At 43.8% G+C, this 17,980-nt stretch overlaps 1 protein-coding gene across 5 annotated transcripts in view; it reads left to right on the top strand.

Annotated features, from left to right (window-relative positions):
• Positions 1-2,025: 2,025 nt before the first annotated feature.
• The window catches only part of LOC132385211 (transmembrane protein 107-like), a 36,851-nt gene continuing 20,896 nt past the window's right edge, over positions 2,026-17,980 (top strand). For 2 of the 5 annotated variants that reach the window (XM_059957125.1, XM_059957126.1), the window contains exons 1-3: positions 2,062-2,197; positions 2,938-3,055; positions 11,812-11,879. In XM_059957125.1, the coding sequence (XP_059813108.1) occupies positions 2,969-3,055; positions 11,812-11,879 (155 nt within the window). In that variant the 5' untranslated portion in view covers positions 2,062-2,197; positions 2,938-2,968. Of the gene's footprint in view, positions 2,198-2,273; positions 2,308-2,937; positions 3,056-11,811; positions 11,880-17,980 lie in introns of those variants that run through there. The other 3 variants (XM_059957127.1, XM_059957128.1, XM_059957129.1) reach the window with 3 other exon arrangements.

The raw sequence follows: 17,980 nt of genomic DNA, 5'->3' as shown, positions 1-17,980 counted from the left end.
TTCATTATGTTATGTTTTTTTATATTTATATGAAACTCAATAAAAAGATTGAAAAAGAAAAGAAAGACAATTACAAAGTCAGCCGACTACCATCTTAAAAATATAGCGAAAGTTAAAGGGCTTATGTATCAGCAACATCTAGAAAAATTCTGTCTATACTTTTAATTTTAGTAGGCTTGACTACTGTAATGGTGTTTTCACCGATCCCTGTAAAAAATCCCTCAGACAGCTGCAGCTCATTCAAAACGCTGCTGCTAGAGTCCTCACTAAGACCAAGAAAGTAGAACACATCACTCCATTTCTCAGATCACTACACTGGCTTCCTGTCCATCAGAGGATTGACTTTAAAATAATACTACTGGTTTATAAAGTACTGAATAGTCTAGCGGCAAAATACATCTCTGATCTCTCGCTGCATTATGAACCTTCCTGAGCTCTCCGGTCATCTGGGGCAGATCTGCTTACTGTCCCCAGGGTCAAAACTTAACATGGTGAAGCAGCTTTTAGCTCCTATGCTCCATGTATCTGGAATAACCTTCCAGAGGATATGAAGTCTGCCCCAACTTTAAGCTTTTAAATCAAGTCTTTATTCTTTTTGCTGTAGCTTTTCATTTGAATCTCCTGCACTGTAACTACTATTTCTTTATTTTTGTTATTGTTATTCTATTTATACTGTCTGAAATTTGATGTTTGATTCTTGTATCTTGTTTTTTATAAAACAATTTGAACTGACTTGTGTTTGAAAAGTGCTAGACAAATAAACTTGCTCTGCCTGAAGTGTTTCCTGCCTCCTCAAAGTTCACTGTTCACTGCATCTCCAAGGGAATAAACAGTCAATATTTCAGGCCAACTTGTCATCAGGACTGGAAAGGGGGGGGGGGGGAATTGAACAGAAGCCAGAATAGGAAGGTGGGGAAGGGGAATGAGTACAAGTTGCCAGGTGATAGGGGAGACGTGAGGGTGAAGGTGGTTGGTGGGGAGGGTGAATGAATTGAGGAGCTGGGAGGGGATAGGTGGGAGAGGACAGTGGGCCATAGAAGAAAGGGAAGGTGGAGGGCAACCCTATAGGGGAGATGGGCTGGTGAGGAGAAGAGATGAAATGGTAACCAGAATGGGGAATGGAGAAAGAGAGGAGTAAAAGGGAAGATAAATGACCAGGTTCTCACTTAACCCCCTTCACCTGATCTCACCTACCACCTGCTACCTTCTACTTCCTTCCTTTCCAGATCTGATGAAGGGTGTCAGCCTGAAACATTGACTGTTTATTCCTCTCCATAGATTCTGCCTGACTTGTTCAGTTCCTCCAGCATTTTGTGTGTTGCTTAAGATTTCCAACATCTGCAGAATCTTTTGTGACTGTTCTGTAATATGCCTTCAATAAACTCATACTTGAATTTCTGAAATCAATCTACAAGTTCACGTGAATGCTAGTTCTATCCCAAATTATTTTGAAATCTTGCCCCATTACTGAACTGGTCTGTAATTGCATTAAAACTCGCAGAATCCATTGAATGTTGGGAAATCGGGTGGTTCGGCAGCAGACTGACCGGGACTCCTGTCTCCATACTCTCTTTAAGTTTGACAAAGCAAGTCAAGACTCCCCATGCAACAGAGACGCGCCAAACGTCACAACATCACCAATTCTACAGTTGTAAACCTAAATTTGCACCGTCTTACCTTAGAGCGCCTCACTCCCTGAATGGCTCCATCACCGGGAATTGAGGACATCGCACAAAATGTTTTAGGAACTCAGCCAGTCAGGCAGCATCTATGGAGAGTAATAAACAATTGACCTTCCAGGACGAAGACCTAATGAAAAGTCTCGCCTGGAACATCAACTGTTTATTCCCCTCCTTAGATTCTGCCTCGTTTGCCGATTTTCTTAGGCATTTTGCTCTGGATCTGCAGAATCTCTCGTGTTTATGAATTCAAGTCATCACTCGGGCGGCACCGAGCACGATATAATGGCTGCTGTATTACCCAGAAGGCCACGCGTTACAGTAGGTAAACCACTGACTTTGAAGGATCTTAATGCGCAGGCGCACGGGTCAGGGCCGCCACCGTGAATCGGGAGTTAAGTGAAGTACTGTTGAGGGTGAGGGATCTGAGGGTCAAGTGGGAGGCGGGTGGTCGCTGGAGGAGAAGGTGGGAGCAGGTCTGTTTCCGCGGGACATGGCCAGGAGCCCGGATCCAGTCGGTAATTATGGGCCGGAGTCCCGAGCCCTTGGTTACCTGAGTAACCGCGCGTCCTCTGTGAAGACAGAACGGAATGGGAGCGAGCGGGGGGCAGAAGAGGGGAGGAGGAAGGTTTGGATGTGGGGAAGGGGCTGAATTGTGTTGCTGCGGGTGGAGTTGCCCATATCAGGGTTGGTGAAGGGACGTCTCTCTCCTTGTCCCTCCCCCCCCCCCCCCCCCCCACCGCTCTTGCCATTCACTCTGCTCTTGCCCCTCTCTGCATCAGTTGGAGGGTGAGGGAGCTCAGAGTGCCAGATGGGAGTAGAGGAGGACTTTCGCTGGGGTGCAGGGAATTAATTGATAGCCGGATAAGTTTTCCTGGCATTTTCCTCGGCTGAGACGGCCGATTTCTCACAACCCCAGAATTGGGGATTAGGCGGGGGCATCTTCCAGGATAAAGGGAATTCTGGATCAAGTAGGGAACTGTTCCTGGGCTCAAGAGAAAGGAAACGGAGATAATGCACAGAATTGTTCCCAGGATCAAACGAGTTGTGGGAGGAGAGGGGGATAACCCTGGAATTGAGGCGTTTGCAAGAATCTAGGGATTAGTGCACATAATTTTATGTTTTTTATTTTATGTATTTTATGTTTTTATTTTACTTCTCTCTAAAGTTAGCTGTAGAGCAATGCTGGTTTCCATCTTGGGGTAGACATGAGAGAATATTTGTCTTGTGTTTCAAAGATTCCTTTTTATTTCTGCAGGTAGATCTTGAGTGCAGAGCAGGAACTGGAGATGTTGATGCCCAGCAGCCTTATACCATCACGATTTCTGACCCTCGTGGCTCATTTTGTCATCGTAGTTAATATCTTCTGGTCCAGGGTAAGTACAGAGGAAAGATAATGGAAAAACATGAGGGACAGTTCTTGGCCCAGATCAGTTTCAACCTTCACTAAAGCTCAATATTTGGTGGGGCACATCTCAAAACAGAGGGGGTAGAGCAGAAATCTGAACTTGTATAGAGCTGTTATAGAGAGGAGTTAAGCATATTAGGACTATTTTCACTGGAGTATAGGGGATGAAAGGTGGTCTTATAGAGGTGTATAAAATCGTGAGGGGCATGGGATGAATGCACAGCCTTTCCAGAGCCGGGAATTCAAGAACTTGAGGGAATAAGTTTAAGGTGAGAGGGGAAAGATTTAATAGGAATCTTGGGGGTAAATTATTCCACCAAGAGGGTGATGATTATATGGAATGAACTGCTCATGGAAGTGGTTGAGACAGGTACATTAAATTATTTGGAAGGTTCTTGGGTAAGTACATGAATAGAAAGGTTTCAAAGTTCAAATTAAATTTATTATCGATGTATGTGTATGTCACCATATACAATCCTGAGATTCATTTTCTTGTGGACATTCTCAATAAATCCAATAACCATATCAATAATCAATGAAATAACCATAATCAATGAAATACCATACCAAATAGGACAGACAAACAACCAATGTACAAAAGACAACAAACTGTGCAAATACACAAGAGAAAATAATAAATAAATAAATAAATAAATTAGCAATAAACATTGAGAACATGAGATGAAGAGACCTTGAAAGTGAGTCCAGTTCAGTGATTGGGCAAGTGACGTTATCCCCTCTGGTTTAAGAGCCTGATGTTGAGGGGAAATAACTGTTCCTGAACTTGGTGGTCTGGGTCCTTGGGCTCCTGTACCGCCTTCCTGATGGCAGCAGTGAGAAAAGAGCATGGCCTGGGTGGTGGGAGCCCTTAATGATGGATGCTGCTTTCCTGCAACAGTTCTCCCTGTAGATGTGCTCAATGGTTGGAAGGGCTTTATCCGTGATGGATTGGGCTGCATTCACTTTCAGTTCAAGTGCATCAGTGTTTTCTTACCAGGCTGTGATGCAACCAGTCAATATACTCTCCACCACACATCTATAGGATTCCAATTGCAAACAAGAAAATCTGCAGTTGCTGGAAATCCAAGTAACACGCGCAAAATGTTGGAGGAACTCAGCAGGCCAAGCAGCATCAATAGGGGAAAAAAAAGGACAGTTGACATTTTAAGCCGAAACCCTTCAGCAGAACTGAGGGTTTCAGCCCAAAGCATCGACTATTTTATGGATGCTGCCTGGCCTGCTGCTTCCTCCAGCATTTTCTGTGTTGCTTGGATTAACAGCATCTGCAGACTTTCTCTTGTTTGTGATTTATAGAAGTTTGTCAGTTTTAGGTGTCATGCCGAATCTTTGCAAACTTCTAAGGAAGTAGAGGTGCTGCCGTGCTTGCTTCATAAAAACACTTGTAATGGCCCAGGACAGGTCCTCTGAAATGATAACACCAAGAAATGTAGTTTTTGACCCTCTCCACCTCTGATCCCCTGGTGAGGTCTGACTCATGAACCTGTGGTTTCCTCCTACGGAGATCAATAATCAGCTCCCTGGTCTTGTTGACGTTGAGTAGTTGTTCAATGGCATTATTCAGCCAGATATTCAGTCTTTCTCCTATATGCTGATTTGTCACCACCTTTGATTCAGCCAATGATAGTGGTGGTGTCAACAAACTTAAATATGGCATTGGAGTTGTGTTTAGCCTCACAGTCATAAGTGTAAAATGAGTAGAGCAGGGGGCTAAGCACACGACCTTGTGGTGCACCTGTGCTGATGGTAATTGTGGACTTGTTGCTGCCAAACCAAACTTACTGATGTCTGCAAAGTGAGGTAGAGCAAACCAGCAAAGATAGAGAGGTCGGTTGAAGTCTGATGGTACTATTTTTAACAGTATTTATTAGTAAAAATACACAAAAATAATATCAATGCAAATATACAGATAATATACGTCGTCAATACTAAATCTAAAAGTGAGGGTATAATAATAATAAGAAATAGCTCTATCATTGTCTAGGGGATAATGTATTGTCCGATGGAAATATAAAGTTCACTCAGTTCATGCAGGCTGCGGCTTTTGGGGACTGCTGGGTTGCAATGGTTGGAGAGGGAGAGAGAGATTTGGAGAAAAACTTGCCGATTTTCCTTTTATGATTTTGATCTGTCGGAGTCTCGTTGGTGTGGCCGTTCACTTGTGGCCTCTCCTTTAGCTAAGCCATTCTTCCGTGATGAGCCTGCCACCCTGGCAAGGGAGGACACACACAAGCCCTCACCGGTGTTCGCTATAAAACGCTGTCACTGGATTTCCAGCGTTTCTCCTGGTGCGTCGAAATGGGTTGTTCCCCAGACCCTCTTTTATCCTTACTCACGGGGTCTCAGATGTCAATCAGGTTGGGATGATGCAATCCCTCAACCAGCCCACTCTGGTCGACCCCTGAGGGGCCTCAATGAATAGTACAGTACTCAGTACACAATTCCGTCTCCAAGAGACAATAGCCGTTATCAATGGTTTTGTTTCGCTGAGGGCAGGACACATTCCAAACCTTGTGGATTCTCTCTCATTTCCTGGGTCCCAGACCCAAATTAATAGCGATCTTGCAATTCTCAAAAAGGAGGGGGCGACTTTGTACCCTTCGGCCCTTCAGAGTTGCGGCACATTCGTAGCAGAGGAAATCAAGGATCCAATTATATAAGGAGGTTTTGATGCCAAAGTCTTGAAGCCTATTGATTAGTTTTGAGGGTATGATAGTATTGAAAGCCAAGCTGCAGTCGATAAAGAGCATCCTGATGTATGCATCTTTACTGTCCAGATGATCCAGGATGAGTGAAGAGCCATTGAAATGGGATTTGCTGTGGACCTGTTGGGCCAGAGTGCAAATTGGAGCAGATCCATCTCACTTCTCAGGCAGGAGCTGATTTGTTTCATCATCAGCCTCACAAAGCACTTAATCACAGAGGATGAAAGTGCTACTGGATGATGGTCATTGAGGCAGGTGTCCACATTCTTCTTGGGCATCAATGTAATTGAAGCCTGCTTGAAGCAGGTGGGTACTTCAGACTGCCAAACCGAGAGGTTAAAGCACAGGCCCAGCCTGTCAGATTAGCACAGGTCGTTAGTACTCAGCCAGGTACCCTATCTGGACTGGATGCATTCCGTGGGTACACAAGATCATCGGGGGCTGTGGGAGTTTTGTGAAGGTTCCTTCATTTTTCGGTGGTCAAAGTAAGCATGGAAGGCATTGAGCTTGTCTGCACTTCGCACGTGAGGGCTTTCTGGAGATCATACCTGAACCTCTTGTATCTTGTACCTGGTCACTGGATCTGAATGATACTGATCTGGCCCTCAGCAGATTATGGATCTCATCGTTCATTCAGGGATATTGGTTGGGGAAGATTCTGAATTATTTTGTGGGGATACACTTGTCAATGACTGTATTTATTCAGATCCTCTGAGTCCTTGAACACGGCCCAGTCCACTGTCTTGAACCATTCCTATTGCTGCTCCTCTGGCCTCCTGCAACCACCTCTTCCTAATCTATGGAGGTTTGCTGTTTAGCCTCTGGTAGGAAAATAACAGCTAAGTGATCAGATGTAGGTTGGAGAATGACAGTTAAGTGATCAGATTTCCAGAATTGCGGTCTGAGTGTGGAACTGTAGGTATTTCTTATCATAAGTATAGCAGTGGTTGATTGTGCTGTAGCTGATATGCTCATGATAATTGGGCAGAGATTTCTTCAAACAAGCCTGATTGAAGTCCCTGGTTATGCTTGAAATGTGTTGGGTGGGCTGTTTCTTGTTTGGTGATGGCAGCATTCAATATCTCGAGTGCCTTATTGACATTGGCTTTTGGCAGTATGCATACTGCAGTCAGGGTCATGCAGGAGAACTCTTAGTGAGAAAACTTAGTGAGAACTCTTAGTGAGAAAAATGATCAGCACCTAATCATTAGCTGTTCCAGGTTGTGGGAATAAGAGTGTGACAAAACTGCCACACCCGATTACTACGAAACACAGACCCCTATCTTTTGCCTTCTCAGAATCAGCAGTCTGTTCCATCCTGTGTTTCGAAAAACCTTTGGGTCTTAACAACGTATCTGGCACGTCCAAAGTGAGCCATATCTCCATGAAACACAGAACACAGCAATTCCTCATTTCCCTCCAATAAAGCAGTCTTGCTTTTAGGTCCTCGTTCTCCGGCAACTGTACATTTGCTAGTAAGATGTTGGGTAGAGGAACTTTATTGCTTGGAGTTTCAGTCTGGCTTGGAGTTCTCCCCTCACCCCTCTCTTTCAGTCATGGTGATGTACCTTCGGCTGCTAAAGGTTGCTGTACCTACATGTTTGAGAGTTAGGTCCACCGAGTCCTTCAGAGGATCTTTTAATCACTAGCGCATTTAGATGGTTCAAAGGGAAATTGCAGACTGCAGATTGCAGTAAGAGTAATTCAGAAGAGGTATATTTAGAAGCTTTGTAAGCAGCCCGTGCTTACCGTGGTTCATCTTGGTATAAGGTTTTGAGGGATATGGGCCACACGCTGTCAAATAGAATTGGGTTAGTTTGAAATCTTGCTCAGCATGGACCAATTGGGCTGAAGAGCCTGTTTTCATGTTGCATAACTATGACCCTGTTATCGTGGATGACCATCCTAAAGTAACCTACTAAATTTTATTCAGATCAAAATGGAGCGAGATCCAAACATTTCCATTAGTGAAGGACGAATGCTGAAAGGGATGTAGAAAAGTTGAAGGACGTTGCACAGGTGGAAAGAGATGAGGTCATGATGTTATGTTTTTAGGCAAAGAATTTCAGATTTAATATCATGGTACTTCTCAGACTGGGATGACAAGAGCAAGATTTGATGTAAGGTGTTACATCATAAGCTCTGTTATGGAGATTATGCTGGAGGCTGTGAAGCTAGACGGAGCATGTGATGAGAGTAAATTAATGGAACAAAGCAATAGATGAAAATTTCGGTAGTGAATGCACTGAGATAGACAAAAGGCACAGAACAGCACCAGGATGTCACAAAGTCATCCTGAATATGACCAATAGCATTATGCAAATAATGGCTGTGGATCTTGTGGATAATGCCGTGACTATACTTAAAATGTACTTCAATAACTGGGGCATACTGAGTTTGTGGCATGCTCTATCGGGTGCCTGGTTTTGAAGGACTGAGTGATAGTGAGAGGTTGGATAGGCTAGGTCTTTCCTCCTTTGGGGGAGTCGGAGAGTAATCTCAGAGAGGTGTATAAAAGAGCCAGGTGGCATGGTAGTGTAGCAGATAACTCAGTGCTTTACAGTACCAGCAATAACTGATCGGGGTTCAATTCCACAGCTGTCTGTAAAGAGTTTGTACCTTCTCCCCGTGACTGTCTGGGTTTCCTTTCATTCCAGATTCCAATCACATCCTATGTAAAAGCAAGACTTACCTCCTTTCATTCTTAGTTTTGTTCCCTTTGTTTTAACTCATAACCTCTATTGTCCCTTCCAAAAAATGCATCAGCTTCCCATTATCCACTCTGTAGACACACATTATTTTTCATATTTCCATCAAATTTCTTCTTCAAAGTAAGTAGTCCCAGCCTTTTTTTTTAAATGTGTTTTTGTATTTTGGTTCCCCCATTTCAGGAACCATTATTTTAAATCTTTCTTGGGGCCCTCCATGTACCATCACATCCTTCCTATAATGCAGGCAACCTGTCAGCTTTTGGTTCCGATCGACTTGGGTCAGATCCACTCTCACCCTTTAGCTTTTCTCTGGTTAATTATTTGTACTTAGTGTGACTCCTTCTCTTCTGTAGCTGACATAAAACTAGTGATCACTGTGTCCTTAGTGTTTTACCTAAAACTTGGTGCACTTGACCTACCTCATTCCCCAGTATCTGATCAAGCAAAACCTATTTTCTTATTTGACCAGTAATAGATTTTTTAAGAAAATTATCCAGGACAGATTTTCCATATTTCCTTAGAGCAGAGAAGGAAGCTATTCAGCCCCTCAAGTCTATGCTAGCTCATAGCAGTCTCATCCCCCCCCCCCCAATTTCCCCTGTAACCTTTTCTCCGTACATTCCTATCAATTGCCTTCAGATCCTCCAGTTTCTTGCCTCTAGCCAAACAGATTTTCTTTGGGATTTTTTTTTGTTTTTGTCTGTGTCTTCCATCTTCTATCTCCAGCACATCTTAGTTCTGCTACTTCTCCTTTCCTTGACATTTCGTATCCAAGAATACTTAATGCCCAGACCTTTCAGCATCATCATATGATACTCCCTGATGCCTGTCCCTGCTTGTGAATAGCAGCATTATTCAATAAACTCTGCTCATTCATACATAGTGAACCAGATATGATTGTTGCTTCATTTTCATTTTAAGGCTATAGGAGCAGAATTAGGCCAATTGACTCATTGAAGTCCCTGTCGATATATAATCGCCTACTATCACAACCTTGGGTTTCTTGCAAGTTTGTAAGGTCTCTGCAGCTTTGCTCCTCTCAATCCTGTGGACTGTTCGATGGTCTATAATATCCTATTAATGTGGTCCTACCTATCTATTCCTCAGTAGCATAGAGCTGCCAGTCCTACCCCTCTTGCAACCAAGTCTCACTAGTAGCTGCAACATAATAATTCCTCATGCTGATCCATGTCCTAAGCTCATCTGCCTTTGCTTTGAAATATATGCAGCTTAAAAGGTTATTCCCACCATTTGCATGCTTTTGATTCCTGACATTGTAGGTAGGCTTAACAACATCTTTCTCCACAACCATTCCACTATCTGTTCTAGCACTCTGCTTTTTGTCCCCCTGCAACTTGAGCTTAAACCTCCTTCCATCCTCCCCCAACTGTGTCCATAGTTCATTAACAAACCTTCCTGCTAGGATATTAGTCCCCCTCCAGTTCAGGTGCAAGCTGTACTCTCTGTCCAGGTCCCACCTTCCATGAAAGAGAGCCCATCTCCTTAGCCACATGGCACAGGTAGACATCATGGTGTCACAAGCCTGGATGTCCTGTCCTTTACCTTGGAACCTAACTCCTTGAACTCACTTTGACCCCTCCTACTCCTGTCATTGTTACTTATTTGAACCAGGACCTCTGGCTGCTGACCTTCCCAGTTAAGAATTCTGTGGACTTGATCTGAGATGCTCATGACCCTGGCACCTGTGAGGGAACATATGATCCAGGAATCTTGTTCTCATCCACAGAACCTCCTTTCTGTTCCCCTAAGTAAGGAGGCACTTTTCACCACAGCACACCTCTTCTCCCTTCTGAGCTAAAGACTAGCTCTCTGCTAGGTCATCCACCCCCAGTGGTATATCTGTTGTTGAGGGGATGGCCACAGGGATACTCTGCAACGGCTGCCTATCCCCTTTCCGCCTCCTGACAGTCACCAAGTTAAGTGTGTCCTGCACCTTGGGTGAAACTTCCTTCCTGTATATACCCTTCAGCCTCGTGAATGATCCGGAGTTTATCCAGTTCTAGCTCCAGCTCCTTAACACGGTCTGTTAGAAGCAGCAGCTGGATGCACTTCTTGCAGGTGTAGTGGTCAGGGACAATGGAGGTCTCCGTGCCTTCCCACATCTCACAAGTGGAGCATTCCACTATCCTGCCTGCATCCCCACTGCTGTAAATTGGCAATAAGAAACAATAAATAATCAAAAAAATCTGCCTATGGTCTACACCTTTCCTCACTAAAGGCCTTAACTGCCCACTCTTACACTGTCCCACTCACACAATGGCCACTGTGCTTAAACCTAACTTTTTATTGGACCTTGCCAAGTGCCTAATTATGTGCAATCCAATGTCACTTTAGGAACTGTGTCGCATAAAATGTGCCAACTGCCCCTACTCGATTCTTTCATTCATTCATTCATTCATGACTGTTTTTCTTCTCAACTCTCACCTTCTCCCTGTAAGCATTAACTCCGTTACAAGTCAAGAATCTATCAATCTCTGCCTTAAGTACACCCAGTGACTTGGTCTAGACAGCTCTGCAGCTAAAAAGATTGCTTCTCATCTCCGTTTTAAAGGGATTTCCCTTTATTTTGAGTCTGTGCCCTCTGATCCTGAACTCTTCTAATGGAAGCATCTTCTCCCTGTCCATTTTTTCCATACCTTCTAGATTTTGTTAAGTTTCAATAAAATTCCTCCTCATCCTTCTAATCTCCACTGTGTATAGCCCCAGAGATCAAAGGCTTCTCCTGTATTCAGCTTTTCATTCCCAGGATTGCTTTTGTTGATGACCCTGCATTCCCCCCACCCACCTAAAAAAAAATATTTTCTTGCACTTACTTAATCAACTACTTTTCGTTTGCCTTTAATTGTGTTTTTTTTTTTCTTTACTCTGACTGTGTTTGCTGGTGCGGGCTTGTGTTTTATACTCTGCCCACTACTTGGAATCATCATTAATACCTTTGCTGCTCATTGAGAGTGATTTGGGAAATAATTGACTGGACTGAGTCTCTCTACTTTTCATGGGCAGGACCTAATTGGACAGTTTTCCATATTATCACATTGTCCATGCTGACCATTGTCTCATTTGTCCCCACTAGGACCAAATCCTTCTAAGCCTTGCCTATTTAAATGGCTTTTAAACAGGGTGATTCAACCTGAACTTGCATGTAAAATTCTACTTTGCTTTTATGAGTTTACATATGTTGTCCCTTTATTTGTTTTTTTTTTTACTAAGTTGTCCCTTCATTTGCCTGCTAATGTATATTCTTGGATGCCTGTTTTTTTTGTTAATAGGAAGATAATGTGCTGGCTTGCCTTCCCTCAAGTTACACCTTTCAGCAGTATCAAAGGCGCGACACAGAGTAAGTACATGTGCTAAGGAAAGTATCTGTTATTATAATAATAAACTTCTGAAGGGTCTCAACAGGTCTGGCAGCATCTGTGGAGGGAAATGTTTCAGGTTGAGACCCTTCATCTGGAAGATGTCCAGTTTATGGAGTTGAGGGGAAAGGGTGGAGTATATATTATCAGTGTTATTAATTAGATTGCTAACATGCTGGGCACTTTGATCCCATTCAGAACTGAGTTATCAGTTACAATGTGCCTCTACAACAGGGTTCCCAACCTTTTGTATGCCATGAACCCCTACCTGGATCATATGTTACCTCTCAGGTCTGTGGACCCCAGTTTTGGAACCCCTGCTCTGCAGTAAGTAAGTGTGTTTGCCACCCATTGTAGCATATTGTTCAACAAAACAGCACAAGCAACAACAAAACAGCAGCAACGAAGTAAAACAACAAAATAAGTCCATTGCCTCCCTGCCTTCTACTTGCACACTCAGACAGACCACCTCCAGAGTCCTTGGTCGCAGACTCTCAGACTTGCTGACATTGGACCTCCAACCTCGTTCGGGGGTTCCCACCGGGGGTCCATAAACCCTTTTCTTAATGGTATTGGTCTATGGTATTTAAAAAAAGGTTGAATGTGGACCATTGCCAGGACTTGCGGACATCGTAACTCCAACTTCCGGACACGCCAACCCAGGAGCTTCGACCATCAGGTCTCGACCTCTAGTGTCATCAGCTTTGGTCTTAAATATCCAGTATCAACCCCAGGACATGCCAATCATGGGACTTTGAACTCTAGATGCGCACAGACCTTGCTGACAATAGAGTCGCAGGGCCTTTCTCCATGCTGTACCTCTCTGACTCTATAACACTTCCTTAGTTCTTTCTTTTTTGCCTTTCCAAGCTCAGCTACAATGAAACATCATTGAGTTTGTGTAATAAGACCATAAGACAAAGGAACAAAAGCCAGCCATTCGGCCCATCAAGTCTGCTCTGCCATTTCACTATGAGCTGATCCAATCTCCCCTTTAGTCCCATTCCCTCGCCTTCTCACCATAACCTTTGATGACCTGACTACTCAGATACCTATCAATCTCTGCCTTAAATACACCCAATGACTTGGCCTCCACTGCCGCCCGTGGCAACAAATTCCATAGATTCACCACCCTCTGGCTAAATTTTTTTTTTTCGCATCTCTGTTCTGAATGGGTGCCCTGCCATTCTCAAGTCATGTCCTCTCGTACTAGACTCCCCCACCATGGGAAACAACTTTGCCACATCCACTCTGTCCATGCCTTTCAACATTTGAAATGTTTCTATGAGGTCTCCCCTCATTCTTCTAAACTCCAAGGAGTACAGTCCAAGAGCGGTCAAACATTCCGCATATGTTAACCCTCTCATTCCCAGAATCATTCTAGTGAATCTTCTCTGAACCCTCTCCAATGTCAGCACATCCTTTCTTAAATAAGGAGCCCAAAACTGCATACAGAATCCCAAGTAAGGTCTTACCAGTGCCTTATAGAGCCTCAACATCACATCCCTGCTCCTATACTCTATTCCTCTAGAAATAAATGCCAACATTGCATTCGCCTTCTTCACTACTGACTCAACCTGGAGGTTAACCTTAAGGGTATCCTGCACGAGGACTCCCAAGTCCCGTTGCATCTCAGAACTTTGAATTCTCTCCCTATTTAAATAACAGTCTGCCCGTTTATTTCTTCTACAAAAGTGCTTGACCGTATGCTTTCCGACATTGTAATTCATTTGCCACTTCTTTGTCCATTCCCCCAATCTATCCAAGTCTCTCTGCAGACTCTCTGTTTCCTCAGCACTACCGCCCCCCCCTCCACCTATCTTTGTATCATCAGCAAACTTAGCCACAAAGCCATCTATTCCATAATCCAAATCGTTGATATACAACGTAAAAAGAAGCGGCCCCAACACAGACCCTTGTGGAACACCACTGGTATCCGGCAGCCAACCAGAATGGGATCCATTTATTCCCACTCTCTGTTTCCTGCCAATCAACCAACGCTCTATCTACGTTTTGTAACTTTCCAGTAATTCCATGGGCTCTTATCTTGTTTAGCAGCCTCATGTGCGGCACCTTGCCAAAGGCCTTCTGAAAATCCAAATATACAACATCCACTGCATCTCTCTTGTCTAGCCTACTTGTAATTTCCTCAAAGAATTGCACTAGGTTTGTCAGGCAGGATTTTCCTTTAAGGAAACCATGCTGAGTTCTGCCTATCTTGTCATATGCCTCCAGGTACTCCGTAACCTCATCATTGACAATGGACTCCAACAACTTCCCAACCACCAATGTCAAGCTAACTGGTCTATAATTTCCTTTTTGCTTCCTTGCCCCCTTCTTAAATAGCAGAGTGACATTTGCAATCTTCCAGTCCTCCGGAACCAGGCCAGAATCTATCGACTTTTGAAAGATCATTGCTAATGCCTCCACAATCTCCACTGCTACTTCCTTCAGAACACGTCCAGGAGATGTATCTACCCTTAGACTATTCAGCTTCCTGAGTACTTTCTCCGTCGTAATTGCGACTGTGCATATTTCTCTTCCCTGACACCCTTGAATGTCTGGTATATTGCTGATGTCTTCTTCAGTGAAGACTGATGCAAAATACTCGTTCAGTTCCTCCGCCATCTCCGTATCTCCCATTACAATTTATCCAGCATCATTTTCTATCAGTCCTATATCTACTCTCACCTGTCCTTTACTCTTTATATACTTGAAAAAGCTTTTAGTATCCTCTTTGATATTATTTGCTAGCTTCCTTTCATAGTTCATCTTTTCCCTCTTAATGACCTTAGTTTCCTCTTGTAAGCTTTTAAAAACTTCCCAATCCTCTGTCTTCCCTCTAATTTTTGCTTCCTTGTATGCCCTCTACTTTGCTTTTACTTTGGCTTTGACTTCTCTTGTCAGCCACGGTAGCATCATTTTTCCATTCGAAAATTTCTTCTTCTTTGGAATATATCTGTCTTGCACCATCCTCACTTCTTGCATAAACTCCAGCCACTGCTACTGCTGTCCTCCCCGCTAGTATCCCTTTCCAGTCAACCTTGGCCAGTTCCTCTCTCATGCCACTATAATTTCCTTTACTCCACTGAAATACCGACACATCGGATTTTGGCTTCTCTTTCTCAAATTTCACGGTGAACTCAATCATGTTGTGATCACTGCCTCCTAAGGGTTCCTTCACTTCCATCTCCCTAACCACCTCTGGTTCATTACACAACACCCAACCCAGTACAGCCGATCCCCCAGTGGGCTCGACAACAAACTGTTCTAAAAAGCCATCTTGTAGACATTCTACAAATTCTCTCTCTTGAGATCCAGTGCTGACCTGATTTTCCCAATCCACTCGCATATTAAAATCCCCTATAATTATCATAACACTGCCCTTCTGGCAAGCCTTTTCTATTTCCTGTTGTAATTTGTAGTCCACATCACTGCAGCTTTTAGGAGGCCTGTAGATAACTGCCATCAGGGTCCTTTTACCCCTGCGATTTCTTAGCTCAACCCATAAAGATTCTGCACCTTCCGATCCTCTGTCAACTCTTTCTGATGATTTAATATAATTTCTTACCAATAAAGCCACGCCACCCCCTCTGCCTACCTGCCTATCCTTCCGATACACCGTGTATACTTGGACGTTCAGCTCCCAGAGACATGCATCCTTTAGCCACGTCTCAGTGATGGCCACAATATCATACCTGCCAATCTGTGACTGTACGACAAGATCATCCACCTTATTCCTTATGCTGCGTGCATTTAAGTATAACACCTTAAGTCCAGTATTTGGTACTTTTTGCTTTGATTGCACTGCAACTCATCCCAATGGCTGCAAATTTGCTCCATCACCTGACATCTTCCTGACATCCTTATTGCTCACTACCTTAGGTCCATTTCTGTTTTCCCTCTCCTCTGCTCCATCATTCTGGTTCCCATCCCCCTGCCAAATTAGTTTAAACCTTTCCCTAAAAGCTCTATTAAACCTTCCCACCAGGATATTGGTCCCTCTAGGATTCAAGTGTTACCCGTTCTTTTTGTACAAGTCACACCTGCCCCAAAAGAGGTCCCAATGATCCAGAAACTTGAATCTCTGCCCCCTGCTCCAATCCCTCAGCTACGCATTTATCCTCCACCTCATTCTATTCCTACTCTCACTGTCGCATGGCACAGGCAGTAATCCTGAGATTACTACCTTTGCGGTCCTTCTTCTCAACTGCCTTCCTAACTCCCTATATTCTCCTTTCAGGACCTCTTCCCTTTTTCTACCTATGTCATTGGTACCTATGTGTACCACGACCTTTGGCTCCTCACCCTCCCACTTCAGGATATCTTGGATGCGGTCAGAAACATCCCAGACCCTGGCACCAGGGAGGCAAACTACCATCCGGGTCTCCTGATTGCGTCCACAGAATCGCCAGTCTGACCCTCTAACTATCGAGTCCCCTATTACTACTGCCTTCCTCTTCCTTTCCCTACCCTTCTGAGCTACAGGGCCTGACTCTGTGCCGGAGGCACAGCCACTGTTGCTTCCCCCAGGTAGGCTGTCCTCCCAACAGTACTGGGGTACTCTCTAGTACCTGACTCTTCCCCTTCCCCCTGCTAACTGTGACCCACCTGTCTGCCTCCCGTGGCCCTGGTGTGACCACCTGCCTGTAACTCCTCTCTATCAGCTCCTCACTCTCCCTGACCAGACGAAGGTCATCGAGCTGCAGCTCCAGTTCCCTAACACAGTCCTTTAGGAGCTGCAGCTCAGCGCACCTGGCGCAGATATGGATGTCTGGGAGGCTAGGAGACTCCAGGACCTCCCACATCCGACACCGAGAACAACAAGCTGCCCTCACACTCATACTAACCCTTTCCTCAAATAACAGGAAAAACTGAAACCTAAACCTACCTTGCCTCGCCTGCTTCTGCCTAAGCCCGTTGAGCCAACGCCCTTAAGCCTACACTCTGCTCCCGCTGCTGCCTGCAAAATGATGCTGCCGCTAATAGCACAGGTTCTCAAACAGAATTTATCCAAACCAAGTGATGTTCATTCAGTATTTTGGAAGATAAAACAATTATTGCATCAACACTCCTTGAGTTCCTAATGAGCCTAATAATCTTTGCCATTCATTTTCCCTAAAATTAGTACATGTGGTGCAGTAGGAGAAAGCATTAAGTCTCCATGTCTGCTTCACAATTCAATAAGTCCATTTTTGTTACATCCTAATAGTCTTTGATTCTTCATATTCTCTTTTCTGCTAACTTTCATAAGCTCCAGCAAATAAAGGCAGAACTCATTTAACCTTTTCCTGTAACTCAAGTCCCTCGCCATAGGGAAGCTGAATATTTGGGTAAATTGCCTGGGAAGATGGGTAAAATAGAAAAGGAATTGGAATAGCACTGACAGTAGAAGTTGTGATTGGGACAAGAATGAGAAATAATCTTGGTACAGGGCTTGGGAAGAGAAAGCAGTCTGGGTGGAAATAAGAAACAGTGAAGAGAAGAAATGATTGGAGGAATGATCTGTGGCTCCGTGAAGAGTCGCTGCTCTGTTGATCATGAATTGTAACAGAAGTAAAGCAACAATTGTATTGAACTGAAATTGGCAAAAGGTGGCTTCCTGAAATACCTGAATGAGAGATAACTTGATAGAGATGTACAAAATAAAAAGAGGCATCGATAGAGTGCACAGCCAGAGATTTTTTCCCCCATGTGGAAATATGAGGGTGTATAACTTTAAGGTATTTGGAGGAAAGTATGGGTGGATTATCGGATAGTTTTTGTTTTTGCATAGTGGTGGGTATATGCCAGGGGTGGTGTAGAGGTAGATGCATTAGGGATATAGTGGATGCTGATTAATTGGGACACATTAGGCCCAGTACATTTTGGCCCAATTAAGTGGCTGTCTCAATTAGCTGAAGTTTCATGGAAATAGTTTTTTAAAAAAGTATTAAAGAAAGACAAACTACTGTTTACCTGAATAACATTTTATGTACGTTTGTATTTAAATGAAATAAAGAACAAATTAGAACACTGCCAATACCTCTAGTACTATAAAACTGTGTATTAGTGTTTCTGTAAGAATCTCTTGACTGCCTCT

The sequence above is a fragment of the Hypanus sabinus genome, chromosome X2, assembly GCF_030144855.1.
Source record: "Hypanus sabinus isolate sHypSab1 chromosome X2, sHypSab1.hap1, whole genome shotgun sequence".
Lineage (NCBI taxonomy): Eukaryota > Metazoa > Chordata > Chondrichthyes > Myliobatiformes > Dasyatidae > Hypanus > Hypanus sabinus.
This window is presented reverse-complemented; position numbering and strand designations above follow the sequence as displayed.